General features: G+C 35.1%; 1 protein-coding gene across 3 annotated transcripts in view; it reads right to left on the bottom strand.

Annotated features, from left to right (window-relative positions):
* ARHGEF12 (Rho guanine nucleotide exchange factor 12) overlaps positions 1 to 13,421 on the bottom strand; it is a 148,826-nt gene that overhangs the window by 38,409 nt on the left and 96,996 nt on the right. For all 3 annotated transcript variants that reach the window (XM_025356038.1, XM_025356037.1, XM_025356039.1), the window contains 7 exons: positions 9,925 to 9,999; positions 7,093 to 7,185; positions 5,360 to 5,470; positions 4,974 to 5,072; positions 1,744 to 1,786; positions 1,019 to 1,124; positions 442 to 579 (listed from right to left, as the gene is read on the bottom strand). In XM_025356038.1, the coding sequence (XP_025211823.1) occupies positions 442 to 579; positions 1,019 to 1,124; positions 1,744 to 1,786; positions 4,974 to 5,072; positions 5,360 to 5,470; positions 7,093 to 7,185; positions 9,925 to 9,999 (665 nt within the window). The remainder of the gene's footprint in view (positions 1 to 441; positions 580 to 1,018; positions 1,125 to 1,743; positions 1,787 to 4,973; positions 5,073 to 5,359; positions 5,471 to 7,092; positions 7,186 to 9,924; positions 10,000 to 13,421) is intronic.

The following is a 13,421-nucleotide window of genomic DNA, read 5'->3' as shown; positions in this document are numbered from 1 at the left end:
GTTATTAACTCAGATAGCTGAAATAACAGAACAGAGTCAAATGCTTTGGGCCACACCCTAGAATAAAATACCAAAAGAACCCTGATCCCCTAAAGAACCATATCTGTTTCACCCTCATGTCCCCAACTGTATATGTTTCATGGCAAGAAATATTTCCAAGGCCTATACATTAAAAATAATTAATCAACCTGTTTTTGATCACTGATTAAAAGTTTTAGAGTTACCCATTTACCAAGACCCAGAAAAAGGAACACAAGAAATTTACCTAAAATAAAATATTAGAAAAAAGAAAAAAAAATTTCAGTTTCTCAAGTACTGTGACAAAATAAATGGCTCCACAGACACAATCTGATAGCTTTGCTAAACTTGCCCAAAGGGTACTTCAAGCGTAAGTAGCATCTCAGTAGAGAGGGCATTTCCACATATACTTCTATTACTTACAATACTTCTTCAATTTTGGCAACAATCTGTTCTGCACATGTCCGCTCCTTCTCCAAAGTCAACCGGTCCTTGTCTCGCTCTGCATCAAGTTTAGTCAGCTCGCTTTCAGCCAAGGTCAGTCCCATACTACGTTTCTGCCTAAAGGGAATAGAGAAGTTTCCTGAGGTAGCCTAAAGAAAAACTACCTCACTCTGGGGACGTTTCATCACAGTCTCCATAGCTACGATTCCTAGGAACAGGAAAAATGTCACTTTTCCACTTACGGGTCCATGTCATCTAGGACGCCAGAGGAAAAAATTCTAGAAGCAATGACTCCAAGAACACATACAATATCTTAAAGGAACACACTTAGCACAGACACAGCCCTGAGCTCAGATCCTGAAGGTGCCTGGAATGGAGAGTCTGGACTCTTAGTTCCACTCTAACCTTTTGGCTCCAGATGTTCACTATGTTTTAATAACAATAAGACTATATGGTTTATCTAGTGCTAAGCTAAGTATTTAAAGTGTAACTTTTTCTTACCTAAAAAAATTAATTTAGAATAATCATATAAAATTCTATCTACCACTAAGCTTACCGAAAATCTTCTAAGTGCCTTTGAACCTCTGGATGGACTCGTTCTTGCATAGTTTGGATATAGTGGCGATGCAGATCCTCAGGAATGAGCTCAGGTCTTCTCTTTTCTTCATAAATGAAAGGAATTATGTTATCTAAAGGTATGTTGTGGGCAACATACAATTGGCAACATATTAATGCTATTTTGTATAAATTTAAGTTGAAATTTGCCAAAGAGAAGTTCTTCAGGGCAGTTCGTATATTTCATCCCAGAATTCTGATTTCATTTACTCTTTTATTTATTATTATTTTTTTGAAACAGAGTTTTGCTCGTCACCCAGGCTGGAGTGTTAATGGCGTGATCTCGGCTCATTGCAACCTCTGCCTCCTATGTTCAAGCAATTCTCCTGCCTCAGTCTCCCAAGTAGCTGGGATTACAGGCATGCACCATCATGCCAGCTAATTTTTGTATTTTCAATAGAAACGGGGTTTCACCATGTTGGCGAGGCTGGTCTCGAACTCCTGACCTCAGATAATCCACCCACCTTGGCCTTCCAAAGTGCTGGGATTACAGGCATGAGCCACTACGCCTGGCCTCATTTATTCTTCAATGTATTATAGACTCTTTTTCTATTGTGATTCAGGTGATCAACTAGTCACCATGTGACAGACAAAACCTTTACAGATGAGCTGAGCTACGTATCTATTAAGATGTAATTCTCCACGATGTCAGTGCTCCAAGCTTACCTAGATCTGCAGACATTTCATCAGGAACAGAAACTTTCAGGTGCTAAAATGAAATGCAAACAAAAGGTGTAACAACACCAAAGATATTTCAAGATGTACATAAGTACTTGTGTAAAGTAAGGGGATACAACTTGGATACCCACTCTACAAGCATAATCAAGTACAAGCTCATTTATTCATTCATGTTTCACAGCACCAGAACATTCTATTATTTAAACTTGAAAATAAGCCCTTTTCCCAAGGATCATGCTATAAAGGAAATGTCTACAGTCGTTTAGCTAGGTGACTGAATGCTTCTGTGACACACTTACCCTAATGAATATACTGGCTTTGGCTTCCTAGAATCATTGGTCAATATAATCAGTTATACATCATTTAGATCAATATAGGTAAAACCTAAATTATGTGTATATTATCATATGAAAAACGTTCTCACATATAGCCATGATTTTTCTTTCCTATATTTGAGATGCTCATTCTGAAGACCAATAATATTCCTAATCGTTTTCCTACGTAAAGTTTAAGAACCCTCACAATGTCACACTCCCAGTGAGAAAATATTGAGTTTTTAGAGTTTTAAATCTCCAGTAACAATCTATAGTTCTTCCTACTGAACCAAATAAGGTGACTGTCTTAGAATTTACTTATTCCTAGCTAGGATTTTCCCCATAATACTTGCATAATAATTACCAGACTGTTGTTTTCCCCTAACCCCTAACTACCGGAAGGGAAAACTTTATTATTTTGCATTAAGAGAAAAGATCTTAACCTCTTCCTGCTTATTTTGTATTGTATACCTATTTAAGTCATATAATTTCAGAATTTAAACAAGTCCTATGAGATCTGAAGTTTTAAATTTGAAAATAAGTCACTGCTAAAAATTGTAAGATCCCTTTATATTCATTTGAAGAAAAGTGAAATGGATTTTAAAACTTTCTCTTTGACAGGCAGTAGCTCAAGTCAACTTTCTTAAAAGCATTTCTAGCTCAAGTGCAAAAAAGTAATAAAAGCTCATTTGTGTATGATGGTGTTTATATGAAATAAATGTGAGCGGTAGCATAAAAGTATAATTAGCAAATCAAAGTGTAAGGATTCTTCTTATACTTTAATATTGATATACAGATCATGAGTAGCAAAATATAAAGTTTTGACTTAGCTTGGTGCCCTCTTAAGAAATGCAAAATTCAAACATACTTCAATATATTGTCATTTTTTTAGGAAAGTAAATTATTTTAATAAAAATAATACAATATTTTAAACAATGGGAGTATGATCAGAACTCTAACTCATTTAACCATACCTAAATGACCCCACTATGTCCCAGGAACTGTTCAGTGTTAGGCACACAGCAGTGAACAAACAGAACAAAAATATCTGGCCTAATAAAGCTTATATTCAGGTAGGAGAGTAAGAATATAGTCATCCCTTGATATACACATGGGGTATTGGTTCTAGGAACCTCCAAGGATACTAAAATCAGCAAACTCTCAAGTCCCTTATACAAAATAGCATTGTATTTGCATATACCCTATGCACATCCTGCTGTATACTTTAAATCTCTAGATTACTTATAATACCTAATACAATGTAAATGCTATGCAAATAGTTGTTATACTGTATTTTTAAAAATTTGTTTCATTTTTTATTGTGGTATTGGCTTTTGTTTTTTTCCTTGAATATTTCCAACCATGGTTGTTTGAATCCGTGGAAGCTGCAGGTACAGAACACTGATTGTATAAACTAACTAACTAAATAAATAAAAGTTCTATGGATAAAAATAACAGAAAAAGTGACAGAAAGTGAAAGGGTTGAGATTTTAAGTAGGTTGGTTAGGAAAGTCACTAAGTAGGTAATTGAATGTGAAAATGTATAGACAATTTTGTAAAGGAATACAAAGAAAATGGGACAGGAGCTGGAGGGAGAAGTAGTGCCAATATGTTTGTGTGTTCGTTTTTAGAAAGGGAAAATAACAATGTTTGCACACTGATGTGAATAATTATCTGTAGAAAATATAAAACCGATGATGCAGGAGAAGCGAGGATAATTGTTAAAGTAAGGTCTCTGAGTAGGTATAAGGAAATACACTGTAAACTGGGGCAGAGCTGGCCTTAGATAAAAGATGGAGAATCGAGGCCAGGTGCAGTGGCTCATGCCTGTAATCGCAGCACTTTGAGAGGATGAAGCAGGCAGATTGCTTGAGCCTAGGAGTTCAAGACCAGCCTGGGCAATATGGCAAAACCCCATCTCTACAAAGTACAAAAATTAGCCAGGCATGGTGGTGTACACATGTAGTCCCAGCTACTTGGGAGGCTGAGGCAGGAGGATCACTTGAGCCCAGGAGACAGAGGCTACAGTGAGGGGCAATTGTGCCATTGTACTCCAGCCTGAGCAACAGAGCAAGACTCTGTCTCAAAAAAAAAAAAAAAAAAGAAAAGAAAAAAAAGATGGACAATCACTCCATAGCATCAGGAGAAAGAGTAGAGTACATGGTATGGTATAATGGAGGCAGATGATACATCTGGTAGAAGTTCTCTTCTATATACTTTAAATTTCTGAGAGAAACAACAAGGTCAAAGTTATCAGCTGAGAAAGGACTAGGGAAAGGAAGAGATGGAGGTTTTAGGGGGGAAAAAGTATGAAGCAGTCATCTAAGGGAACTGCAAATGTGAAAGGACTAGGGACCTGCAGCATGATCATCCAGGATGCATTAAGGGCTAGGTGCTATTTACCTGTAACAAGACTAACAATGAAACTTACTACTTTAAAAATCTTATTAACACTTTTAATGACAAAGTAAAACATTATCAGCATTTATTTCAGTGTAAGCATAATCTTTTCTGCTACTTTTTAGTAAAAATTATGCCTCTAAACTTCAAAGAGGCCACCCAGAGTTCAGTTATTCAAGTATTACTCCTTGGGTCTTAATATATATGTAATATCATATGTATTCCCTTCATTTCCTTACTCTAATTGTACACATGCAAAAAAAACACAAATATATACATATGTGTGTGTGTGTATATATCCCCTAAAACCTACTGTGAGAATTCACATGCCTAAACTAATTTAGAAATGATAAAAAAACAGTTTAGAGTTATCAATAATTGAAATATAATACAGGTGTGATAAAGCACAATAAAATCCAAAAACATAGGAGGGAAGATTGGAAGCAGGAGGCCAATAATTCCATGTACTAAGGCAAAGATTACAACATTAACTTGGCAACTTACTGCTGATCGATCTAGAAAGAACTGATGAAACTCAAGGAAGATGCGACGAGTTTCCTTGGAATTGGTATGTTTATACAGGTCTGAATAGAGATAACAGAGCTGTAGTGGAGACAGGAATGAAAAAGACAAAATGAGGAACCATGAAAAATGTAATTTGCTAGGTCATCATTGAGTAGGAATGTTTGGAACAGGTAGGTTACCATAAACAATGTAGTTATTACTATATAATCAAGTGCTTAAAAAATAATGTTTTAATTATCTTTCATATCTGCCTTTATATGGAAAACTGAAAGAAGTCTGCCCACTCATCGTATAGATAGGAAAAGTTCTATGGCATATGAATCAACAGAAGAACTCTGAATTTGCTAGATTGTAAAATATATTACCAAAGTTGCAGGGTCAAATTGTGAAACTACATGGTGTAAGAAAACAGCCAAATGAGCCGGGCGAGATTTTAGTAATTCAATGCTCTGGAAACAGCTGCACTGTCCATTGATCTAGAGGAAGAAATGATTATGCATCAGTAACTCCAACATACAAATACTAAATGCAAAGTAGGCTCAATTGAACATAGCTATCCAAATTTCACTTTGATCTCCCTATAAAAAATTCAAGATTTAAAAAATTTCACTAAAGTTTATTAGCAACAGAAGCTATGGAATCTCTTTCTCTGAACATTAACCATCTCTTGGGGATAGGTCAGAAGAAAGACCACTTTGGGAGAATGGAAATTTAGGAGATGATTACCAAGTAGCTCGGATGTATACAAATCAGTATGTAAAAAACAGTCTAACAACATTTCTAGAAATGTAGTGAAAGGCTTTTTGCCCAATCATAAAATAGTTGTTTATTCTTTTCTTCTGGGCTAATTGCAGAAAGGGTGGGAAATGAAGTTGTATGATTTTAAGTAAGATAAATCCTAGAATATTTGTATAATCCCTAAATATACTGAACACGGAAAACAATAATAATGTAAACTAGCATCTCAATTTTCATATTCCCAAATCATTCTAAAGACCAGCATTACCCAACTATCAAACCAGACAAACGTATTACAAAAAGAAAAACTATACATCAATATACCTCATCAACAAAGATGTAAAAAATCCTCAGTAAAATAATGGCAAATTGAAACCGACAATATATCAAAGGGATAATACATCATAACCTACTGGGGTTCATTCCAGGAATGTGAGACTAGTTTAATATTCTAATATCAATCAATGTAACTTACCATATTAACAATCAGAAAAACTACATAATAATCTTTTTTTTTTTTTTTTTTTTTAATTTTTTTTTTTTTTTTTTTTTTTTTTTTTTTTTTTATTTTTTTTTTTTTGAGACGGAGTCTTGCTCTGTCGCCCAGGCTGGAGTGCTGTGGCCGGATCTCAGCAAACTACATAATAATCTTATTCAACAAAATTCAACATCCAGTCATGATAAAAACGCTCAGCAAACCAGGAGTACTCCCTAACCTAGTAACCTTTAACCTTATAAAGAGCCTCTAAAAAATACTTACAGCTAACATCATACCTAATGATGAAAGGCTGTTTTCTCCCTAAGATCAGGAATAAGGCAAGCATGTCTTGTCACTCTAATTCAATCTCATACTAGAAGTCCTACCAATGCAATAAAGCCAAGAACAAGAAATAAAAGATAAACAGCTTGAAAATAAGGAAATAAAAACTATACACAACATGTTTATCTATGTAGAAAACTCCAAAAGATTTATTTTTAAAAGCACCAAGAAATAATAAGTGAATTTAGCAAGATCACAAGATACAAGGACAAGAATCTAGCTAATCATACTCCTTTATACCACCAATGAACTGAGATGTGATTTAAAAAAAAAAAAATACTATTTTAAGAAACACACTCAACCCCAAAGAAATGAAGTACTTAAATATAAATTAATGGCCTCTCACTGGCTTTAAAAGCAAGGTCATTTCTATTGTTCAAAGCTAAAATAAGCAATTAACCCAAGGAGCTACTGGTTCTAAGATTTAGCTTCAAATCCTTACAAATGTTATCTTAATCTCCACAAAGTGTTCATTTTTGCAACAAATCAGACATTGCAGAAAAGTAATAATTTATTTTTTAGAAAGAAAAAAGTCATCACCTGTTCATGTTCAGTACCAAAATCATCATCTTCTGCTCCAATAATATGAGGTGCTATACGGGTTGAGGGACTTCCGACAAGTGATTGAGTGTCCTGGCAACATTCAGGGAAAAGACACAGAAAAATTATCTGGTGGTCAAATTTAGAAAAAGAATAAAGCCAACCCATCAAAAAGACATGATTCACTTAAATGGTGAGATTTCGTTTTATTTCCGTTGAAGTACTTTATTTTCAAAGTAGGGGTTCACAAATTCTCAAGGCCATGAATCACTCTGGCAGAGAAAATGACCACAACAACGGTTTTTTTTTTTTGGGTGGGGGAAAAACCATTTCCCTTGGAAACAGGAAATATCCTTTGCTCACTATACACTTGGTTGTCTGACTCTAACACTTTCTGTACACTTTTGTAACTTCTTTTATTAATTCATACATACTTAGAACTTCTTACAGAAAAAAATAAAGTTGGGCTTACATAAATGGTTACAATTAAAAAATTAAAGAAAAAGTGAATGAAGACAATAGGACAAAGGAAAAATAAGAGCAGAAATGATAATACAAAGTTAGAAGAGAGGTTAATATACCTGAGAAGTACTAACCCAAGATTTCCATTAATGATACATAATTGAAGGCTATCATCGAACTCTATTTTTTCATTTTTAATTAATTTTCATAAATGTATAATTCAGGTTTTCTCAACTGTGGCACTGTTAATATTTTGGGCCAGAGAATTCTTTGTTGTAGGGGCTAGCCTGTGCATTCTAAGACGTTTAGCAGCATCCCTGACCTCTGTGGGCCCACCAGATGCCAACTGCAGCCTCAAAGCCCTAGACATCAAAAATGTTTCCAGACATCTGTCAAATGTCCATGGTTGAAAAATCACTGATAAAATACTCTAAAATCATCAAGTAATCTCACAAACACTGCTACAGAAACAAAGATACCAAAATTCTAAGAATAAACTGTAGATTGGCAGATAGTTCCCCATGCAATAGCTCCTCCATTTGTCAACTCACAAAGTTGGATTCAGCACAAAAACGGCAGTACAGAGGCATTAATATATAAAATAATAAACATCGGTGCTGGGCATAGTAGCTCAGGCCTGTAATCTCAGCACTTTGGGAGGTCAAGGAGGGAGGATCACTTGAGGCCAGGATTTTGAAACCAGCCTGGGAAAAACAAAGAGATCCACTCTAAAAAAAGCCAAAATAAATTAGCCAGGCATGGTGGCATGTGTCTATAGTCTTAGCTACCTGGGAGACTAAAGTGGGTGAACAGTTTGAGCCCAGCAGTTTGAGGTTACAGTTAACCTCTGTACTGCAGCTTGGGTGACAGAGTAAGACCCTGTCTCATTCATACATATATACATATACAAATATATGCATACATAAATACATACATACATACAGGATGTCTGAAGACCGTAAGTACTAAAATTAAAGACCATATAGCAATGGGGAATAAAAATTTTGGAAGAAATAGGAAAAAAATGAGTTTGGCTTAAATCTGACAGCAGTTTAACATTGCAAGATCTGGATGGAGTTCAGCAAAGAAAGGTGGGCCTATGATTTGAGAGTCATGTGTACAGCAGTTATAGCAGTTATAGCTGAAGCTATATAAACAGATCCACAAGTTTTAAACTGAGTGAATAATAAGTATATGTAGTTTTTCCTCCTTGTATTGCAACACTACATATTGAGTCTCCTAAACACATTCTGCCTTTTAATAACTCTTATTATTTTCTTTAACCTCAAGGCTTTAATAATTCCAAAAAAAAGAAATCAAGTGAAACTGGCTGGGCACTGTGGCTCATGCCTATAATCCCAGCACTTTGGGAGGCTGAGGCGGGTGGATCACCTGAGGTCAGGAGTTTGAGACCAGCCTGGCCAACATGGCGAAATCCCTCTCTACAAAAAGAAAAAAAAAGAAAAAGAAATCAGGTGAAATAACATAAATTATTTAGAGCAGTAGTCAGACAATTTTGATTTTATAATGATTTAATGTCTCTGATTTTTCGATAGTCCTTATGTTGCTGACAATAAAAACATTACAAAATGCTGTTGTATCTTTTACTCCACAACTGTAAACAAACCTAATTAGAAAATAAAATGAGAATGCTTAAAAGCATGCAATTAAGAATATGTAAGATCGAGCAAGTCTACTTCTTGATAAACACCCACAAAAACTGAAGGCAAGGCAGCATATTCACAATAGCCAAAAAGTGGAAACAATCTAAGTACCCACTGACAGACAGACAAACAAAACGTGGTATATATACATGTCATGGAATATGATTTGGTCTCAAAAAGGAAAGAAATTCTGATACATGCTACAACATGGATGAAAGCTGAAGACATATGCTAAGTGAGAGAAGTCAGTCATGAAAGGATAAACATTGTATCATTCTTTTTACCTGAGTATCTAAAGTAGTCAAATTCATAGAGACAGAAAGTAGAATGGTGGCTGCCAGGGGCCAGGGGAAGGGGGAAATGTAGATTTAGTGTTTACTGGGTACCAAGTTGCAGTTGGAGAAGATGGTTGGCAGTGATGGTCGCACAACAATGTGAATATACTTAATGCCACTGTACACTTAAAAATGGTTAAACTAGTACATTTTATGTTACCACCACGACAAATACTAAGAACCTAATAATACTTACTAATCATGGAATAGCTCTTGACTTATTCAAATCTTTATTAATTTTCTTTAATAAATTTAATTTTTTCTCCAAAAAATAAAAAATAAAATATGTAAACATCAGATGTGTCTATATCATACTTTAAGTATAAGGAAAGCTAAAGATAGCACTATCATTGCATGGATTTCATACTCACAGTGTCCTGAATTGTTTCACTTTTCTCTGGGTTTTCCTCTAGATAAATCCTCTCTTTGGGGCCACTCTTGGGACTCTAATAAAAAAAAACAAGATCTTCAGTTCATTTCAATAGGCACACCAAAAGGAGAAGAGGGAAAAAAGTGTGAAAAAAAATTGCTCTGAATTTCATATTTGTATTTACAACTACTAAATATCTTTCATAAAATACTTGGTTCTGCTACCTTTTCTTTACTTCGACAAGTCACTTACTCTCTCACCTTTTCAGTTTTATGTTGATAAACAATACAGAGTCAACAAAACAATTTTACCTAATCTCCAGGCCTGGAGGTTACTTTCTACCAAATTACTAGATATATTGCATACCTCAAACTCATTATGTCAAAATCAAACTCTTTTTTTTTTTTTGGAGATGGAGTCTCGCTCTGTCACCCAGGCTGGAGTGCAGTGGCATGATCTCGACTCCCTGCAAGCTCCGCCTCCCAGGTTCACGCCATTCTCCTGCCTCAGCCTCCCAAGTAGCTGGGACTACAGGCACCCACGACCATGCCCAAATAATTTTTTGTATTTTTAGTAGAGACAGGGTTTCACTGTGTTAGCCAGGATGGTCTCAATCTCCTGACCTCATAATTCGCCCGCCTTGGCCTCCCAAAGTGCTAGGATTACAGGTGTGAGCCACCGCGCCCGGCCAAAATCAAACTCTATTTATCTTCCTTAACCCTTACCTTCTCAAACTATCCTTTCTATTCAAGTTAAAAGCATTTTGCCCTACTTATGAGTACAATTAAGCTTCTACTATTCTGTTACTCCCTTCATGTGAAAGGTGGATTTTAATACATTTATATGGTATTATATAATACCTAATACGGTTGTTCTTCAGTATTTGTGGGGGAATGGTTGCTCAAGTCCCTGATATAAAATGGTATAGTATTTGCATATAACCTATGCAAATCTTCTATGTATTTTAAATCATCTCTAGATTACTTATAATACCTGATACAGTGTAAATGCTGTACAAATAGCTGTCACACTGTATTGTCTAGGGGATAATGACTAGGAAAAAAGTCTGTGCATATTCATTACAGATGCATTTCTATTCCTGAATATTGTGATCCACGGTTGGCTGAATCCACAGATGCTGCCCACAAATACTGAGAATGGACTGTATAAAATATAAACCATATGGGACGCAGAAACTCACTTTGGGGAGATGAGGAACACCCCAAAGCAATGGGAGACATTCTTTAGAGCAACCAAAAATGAGGAAGCAGAGACCTAACGAATGCCAACAGGGAAGATACATTTTACCTATGCATGTACCCAGATATCTTGGTGGTATCACAAGATATTTCTGCCACCAAGAGAAAACAGCAGTTTCAAATGTATGCCCCACCTTGGAGAAATGAATGACTTTCAGGTCTTGGACAAGATATATAAAAGATTAGAATAATTCTGTCACAAAAATCAAGAAAGCTATTAAAGATATTGGAGGGGCATGTCAAAAGAACACAGGAGAAAATTTGAGAGGGTTCCCACCAACAAAAAAAAAGAGTAACTCATACGGAAATCCGTGAGTTCAAAATATTACACACATACCCTTCCCACTTGTCACCTTTGGGTTTGTAAAAGTATCATCTCTCCTGAAAAGACTCTTCTGAAAAGAATCAAGGGAAGTATTTACCCTACATTTTCTGCATAAGCTATATTTTAGGGTAACCTATTAGCTAGTAAGGGAAATCATTTCTTGTAACACAACTCCATGTAATAAATACAGAAATAATGACAAAATTATAATAATAACCTTTTGAAACTCAGAATTAAACAATGGATCTAGGCATTCTGATCACGAATGGCATGTGAAAACATTTCATAAAAGCTATTTGATAGGGAACATTATAATGAAGGAAATCATGCTGACATCACCTAAACACCTTAAGCTTACAACCACAGTAAGACAGCCATTCACATCCTGATGTGATATAACGAGATGTACACAATATCATCCATGAATTATTCCAAATAACAACTATCAAACCTAACGTGACCAAGACTTGTAGATTTAACTGGGAGTTTTCAGAAAATCTAGATAAAGTAACATGTCATACGACACCATGAAAATATAATTAGAAAATGGGCTGTTTTACTGAACATATGACCCAATTTCTTTAACAACAACAACAAAAAAATGGCCAAGGAAAAAAAAGAAGGAAACTATTATAAATTATAAAGACTTAAAATGACTTATCAACCAATGGCAATATGAAAGCCTTGACTGGATCCTGAATCAAATAAACTATAAAAAGATCATTATAAAACAAGGTAATAAAACTGTGTATTGAGAAAATATTAATTCTTAGGATTTAATAAGAATATTATAGCTATATTTTAAAAACTTATCTCTTAGAGAGAGACATATTATTAAACTAATGCCTTGGATTTACTTTAATCCAGTGTCTCGAGGATGTAAGGAATAGCGGGTACAAACAAAACTGCTAAGGCTAGGTTCTCAGGGACCTGAGGAGGATTATGTTAGTCTTTACTTTTGAATATGTTTAAAAATTTTCCAAGATAAATAGTTTTTCAAAAATATCACTCACAAACTGAAAAATCAAAAGGAGAGATGCTCTGAATTTTAGATGATGATTTGTTATCAAGTTGCTTCTCTTGTGAGAACTGGGTATCAGGGCATTCTTTAATGCCTTCTCCAAGGTAAGCAAAAGTAGGGACTTTCACAAAACCACCAGGAAATTATTTTACAAAAATGAGGAGACAATGAAAAAGTTAAAAGAACTGATTCAAAAGATAAAATGTAAAACAGTAATTCAAAGTACTGTTAAAACAACAACAACAACAACAACAAAAGCAGACTGATTCCTCCATACTTACAACACAATTGAAACAAACATGGAAATCCATAAGCTAAAAGCAACACATCTTTAGTCTCAAATGGACACTTGTAGAAATTAAACCTGTGTGTTATGTGTTCAGAAGACAGCCTAGCTTGGACTTTATCATTTCTCACTTGGATTTCCATGATATTCAGTTATTTATTTGGCCTCAGTTTCCTCATCAATGAAATGGTGATACTATTTTTTTAAGATTATTATGAGTGTTAAAAAAGAGTATCTGTAAAGCATTGGATACAACCTCTGGCACAAAGTAGTTATTGAATAAATGCTAACTATTATCCATTCAGCACACATTTATTAAAGTTCCTATTAAGCCAAGCAGTCTTCTTTTCCTACAGATCTCCCTCTTTACTCCAAATCATTTTCCCCAGATACGTTTCTGATGGTGCCTGTCTTCTGCATGCAAAATAAAGTCCACTTTATTAATTGATTTCGTTTATTCAAATACTAAGTATCAGTTACATGTCAAACAGTCTTAATTGACCGGAATGCCTATTTCTATACTCAACAATTCACTATTTTTTTTACCCACCCCTGAGACGGAGTCTTGCTCTGTCAACCAGGCTGGAGTGCAATGGCGCGATCTTGG

The sequence above is a fragment of the Theropithecus gelada genome, chromosome 14 (genome assembly GCF_003255815.1).
Source record: "Theropithecus gelada isolate Dixy chromosome 14, Tgel_1.0, whole genome shotgun sequence".
In the NCBI taxonomy this organism is placed as follows: Eukaryota; Metazoa; Chordata; class Mammalia; order Primates; family Cercopithecidae; genus Theropithecus; species Theropithecus gelada.
This window is presented reverse-complemented; position numbering and strand designations above follow the sequence as displayed.